The sequence below is a fragment of the Somniosus microcephalus genome, chromosome 29 (genome assembly GCF_052327205.1).
Source record: "Somniosus microcephalus isolate GS21.2 chromosome 29, FLI_Smic_1.0, whole genome shotgun sequence".
Taxonomy (NCBI): domain Eukaryota; kingdom Metazoa; phylum Chordata; class Chondrichthyes; order Squaliformes; family Somniosidae; genus Somniosus; species Somniosus microcephalus.
Window position 1 is genome coordinate 5,133,941 of NC_141015.1, and position 4,767 is coordinate 5,138,707.

General features: G+C 48.0%; 1 protein-coding gene across 1 annotated transcript; it reads right to left on the bottom strand.

Annotated features, from left to right (window-relative positions):
* Window positions 1-1,979: 1,979 nt before the first annotated feature.
* Window positions 1,980-2,422, bottom strand: LOC147098356 (histone H2B-like). The gene has a single exon (XM_085970013.1). It carries the CDS (start codon window positions 2,386-2,388, stop codon window positions 2,014-2,016), a length of 375 nt encoding a protein of 124 aa, XP_085826139.1. The 5' UTR covers window positions 2,389-2,422; the 3' UTR covers window positions 1,980-2,013.
* Between the last annotated feature and the right edge of the window lie 2,345 nt (window positions 2,423-4,767).

Here is a 4,767-nt window from a genome sequence, read left to right on the forward strand (position 1 = left end):
GGGGGTCTGGAATTGTTTTGCCTGAAAGGGTGGGAGAGGCAGAAACCCTCATCGCATTTTAAAAAAGTACTTGGATATGACCAAAAGTGCCGTAAACTGCAAGGCTACGGACCAAGAGCTGTAAAGTGGGATTTGGCTGGATAGATTGTTTATGGCCGACACAGACACGATGGGCCGAATGGCCTCCTTCTGTGACGTAACATTCTATACTATACATCGTAGAGACAGAGAGCTAGAGTAGACACACTCACATACCAAACCCTAAGAAATACGCAATATCTGTCACATCCCAGAAAGTGACAGATTACGAGTAAAATCAACTCCCACATAAATCCCAGGCCAGAAACTGACAGGTGCAGAAGTGCCGCCACCGACAAGGCTACGGCCGGCAGAGGCGAATCGCCTCCTTCTGTGCCGTAAATGTCTACGATTCTATGTGTAAAGAGCATTAGACCCATCGAGCTTATATGCCGATTTAAATCACCTCCACAGCTAAATTTGATTTGTTATAAAATATAGATCTACAGCGATCACAATGTAAATCCACAATCTATCTCCGCTCCCAGGTCACTGCTCTCTCAGTGAGGTGGTGGGTGGCTCTTAAAAGAGCCTTTGTGTTGTGTTTGGTGGAAAGAGTCGAGATGTTCAGCCGCCGAATCCATAGAGAGTGCGGCCCTGCCGTTTCAGAGCGTAAACCACATCCATTGCCGTGACCGTCTTGCGCTTGGCGTGCTCAGTGTAGGTGACCGCATCCCTGATCACATTCTCCAGGAAAACCTTCAGCACCCCGCGGGTCTCCTCGTATATCAGACCCGAGATCCGCTTGACACCGCCACGGCGAGCCAGGCGGCGGATAGCTGGTTTGGTGATGCCCTGGATGTTGTCACGGAGCACTTTACGGTGGCGCTTGGCTCCGCCTTTGCCCAGTCCTTTCCCTCCTTTGCCACGTCCAGTCATGTTGATTCTTCACTGAAATCGTTGCTGAATGAAAATTTCTTGTCTTACAACTTTATTTCTGCAGCCTGAGCGGACCTGGCTGAGAAAGGCAGACTGTACGTGAGGCGGAAGTAAGGCGGGGGGGGAGGGCGGTGAAAGAGAGAGAGGAGAGAGCGGGAAGGAAGAAGACAGATTCAAAGTGAGAGAGAGAAAGGGCTCTGAGCTTCCAGCAACCTCTCCACGTTGACGTTACAATCCCCTGTAAAATCGTCACAAAAACTAAATACACTTTCAGAGAAATCCTGATAATCAAGGATTTCTAGAAAAGCAATAAACGGAATATATAATTAAAAATCAATTAAGTGGGCACGCTGCACTTCAAGTCGATTGCAGAATCATAGAATCGTTACATCACAGTAGGAGGCAATTCGGCCCATCGAGCCCGTGCCGGCTCTCTGCAAGAACACTTCAGCTAATCCCACTCCCCCGCCCTTTCTCCGTAGCCCTGCATTTTTTTCCCTACAGGTACTTATCCAATTCGCTGTTGAACGCTACGATTGAGTCTGCCTCCACCTGCCTCTCAGTCAGTTTATGCCAGATCCTGACCACTCGCTTTCCAGAAAAGCAATCGGCGGACAATATCATTAAAATTCATTAAAGAAGGCACTCTGCACTTCAAATCTATTACAGAATCATTTCAGCACATTGACGGCCATTCGGCCCTTCTCAAATCCGAGTCTCATTCCAAAAACAAGCTTTTAATTCTTCGGCACGTTCTGGAAATAGCGTCTGAGTGCAAAGGGAAATAGCGACCACGGATGGTGTTTGTAGTTTATTGGACAGGGAATTCAACAGAGACGCTAAGGTCGATCCGGTCAGTGAAACGGTTTATGAGAATACAAAATTAAATCTGAAGCTGGAAATTCAAACGTTGTCAAACACACTTGTTCAGGAAGTAATTACAGTAAATTGTGTCTAAATGGAGATGCGTTTGTGTAGCTCTTTCAGAGAGATTGTGGGTGGCTCTTAAAAGAGCCGTTGTGTTTTGGGTTTGTTCTTTCAGGACAGCGTGGAGTTTTACTTGGAGCTGGTGTATTTGGTCACCGCCTTTGTCCCTTCCGACACGGCGTGCTTGGCCAGCTCCCCGGGCAGCAGCAGGCGCACGGCGGTCTGGATCTCCCGGGAGCTGATGGTGCGCCGCTTGTTGTAATGGGCCAGGCGGGAAGCCTCACCCGCGATGCGCTCGAAAATGTCTTTCACAAACGAGTTCATGATGCCCATGGCCTTGGAGGAGATGCCGGTGTCGGGGTGAACCTGCTTCATCACTTTGTAGATGTAGATGGAGTAACTCTCCTTCCTCGACTTTCTGCGCTTCTTGCCGCCCTTCGCTGCAGGCTTAGTGACGGTTTTCTTGGCTCCCTTCTTGGCCACTGTTTTCTTTTCATCAACCATTCCCAAACTCGATTTCAGACACAAAATGACGCAATTCCGCTCCGGGCCCCGCTTAAATAGGCTGCCCCCACCGCCCTATGCTAATGAGGGATGGGTGAAGGCAATGGTTGTGATTGGCTGCTGAAGAGTGATGTCATTTTCCATTGTTCTGCATTTCTTTGATTGGCTGCTTTATATATCCAATCAGATTGAATCTCTGTCAAAAGCACGCCCCCTGCAGTCAGAAAGGTCATTGCAAGCGCAGAGGAATCATCATCTTCCCATTCTCCATTTCCCAGACCATTAAAGAGGTCCCAAGCACTTCTGCTGCACGGGTCTGCAATTTAAATGTCCAACCTCTGCTCTATATTCAAGCCTTGCGGGGTGGTCTGCGCCACTTTAGTTCAGTAATGCCTGTCCCTAGTACTGTGTGTGTGTGTGTGAATAGTTCTGTATCAGTCTCTGGTTATTCAAACTCACCATGGACTACTCCTCAGAATCGGTCTCATTCTTGGACACACGAATCTCCATCAAAGACGGACACCTCAGCACTTCACTCTACCGCAAGTCCACGGACAACCTCAGGAATCTCCACTTCTCCAGCTTCCACCCTAACCACGTTAAAGAAGCCATCCCCTATGGACAAGCCCTGCAGGACACAGGATCTGCTCAGACGAGGAGGAACGCGGTGGTCACCTACAGACACTGAAAGACGCCCTCGTAAGAACGGGATATGACGCTCGACTCGTCGATCGACAGTTCCGACGGGCCACAGCGAAACATCGCATAGACCTCCTCAGAAGACAAACACGGGACACAACCAACAGAGTACCCTTCGTCATCCAGTACTTCCCCGGAGCGGAGAAACTACGCCATGTTCTTCGCAGCCTTCAACATGTCATCGATGACAACGAACACCTCGCTAAGGCCATCCCCACGCCTCCACTACTCGCCTTCAAACAGCCGCCTAACCTCAAACAGACCATCATTTGCAGCAAATTACCCAGCTTTCAGGAGAACAGTGACCACGACACCACACAACCCTGCCACGGCAACCTCTGCAAGACATGCCAGATCATCAACACAGATACCATCATCACACGTGAGGACACCACCCACCAGGTACATGGTACATACTCATGTGACTCGGCCAACGTTGTCCAGCTCATACGTTGCAGGGAAGGATGCCCTGGACCATGGTACATCGGCGAGACCATGCAGACACTGCGACAATGGATGAATGGGCACCGCGCAACAATCGCCAGGCAGGAGTGTTCCCTCCCAGTCGGGGAACACTTCAGCAGTCAAGGACATTCAGCCTCCGATCTTCGGGTAAGCATTCTCCAAGGCAGTCTTCGAGACACACGACAACGCAAACTCGTAGAGCAGAAACTGATAGCCAAGTTCCGCACTCATGAGGATGGCCTCAACCGGGATCTTTGGTTCATGTCACACTACATGTAACCCCACCTGATGTAGGGTCATCCAGACTCGAGTCATCATTGGCTTATTCTCTCTACACAGATGCTGTGATTTCCAGCAAAAAAAAAATGTTTTTTTCTGTTTTTTGTTTTTCATACAGACCCCAGCATCTGCAACATTTGACCAGTTGTGATCCCACCTCATTGTTCTTTGATGTAATGTTTTCTTGACTGACCTGTTTGGACACCATTCACACCTTTGTTTGCTGTGATTATCTCTCTGCCGAGGTGTGATAAATGGCAGTTGGAAAGATTACCTATAATCATCTGGCATTATTCTCTGACTATATAAGCTGTGTCTTTATGCATCTCTCCACTTCACCTGATGAAGGAGCAGCGCTCCGAAAGCTTGTGATTTCAAATAAAACTGTTAGACTATAACCTTGTGTTGTGTGACTTCTTACATCTGTTACATGTGTCAGTGTGGGATTCCATCTGTATCCGTCAGACTCTGGTACCGTGTGTCAGTGTTGGGATTCATTCTGAATCTTTCATTCTCTGGTAGTGTACGTGTGTGTGATATTAATTCAGTATCTGTCTGTCACTGGGATGTGTGAGTCTGAGATTCATTCTGTAACTGTTAGTCTCTGGTACTGTATGTTAGTGTCAGATTAGTTCTGAATCAGTCCACCTCTCGCACTATATTTCAGCAAAGGATTCTGCATGAATATGCCATACACTCGGTTTATGAAAGTGGAATTCGTACTGCACCAATCAGTCTCTGGTACTTGATGTTAGTTTGAGATTCTTTCCATCTCTGCTCGTATCTGGTACTGTATGTGAGTGTGGGACTGAATCTATCTGTAAATCAATTATACTGCATGTGACTGTGTACTCATTCTGTATCTGCCAAGCCCTCCGATTCTTGTGTTACTATAAGATTCATTCTCTGTCTATCAGTCTCTGTTCTGTATGTGCG

Bases quoted from the DNA above. Each gene is read 5' to 3' on its own strand.
- LOC147098356 (XM_085970013.1), bottom strand. From the start codon at position 2,388: ATGGTTGATGAAAAGAAAACAGTGGCCAAGAAGGGAGCCAAGAAAACC.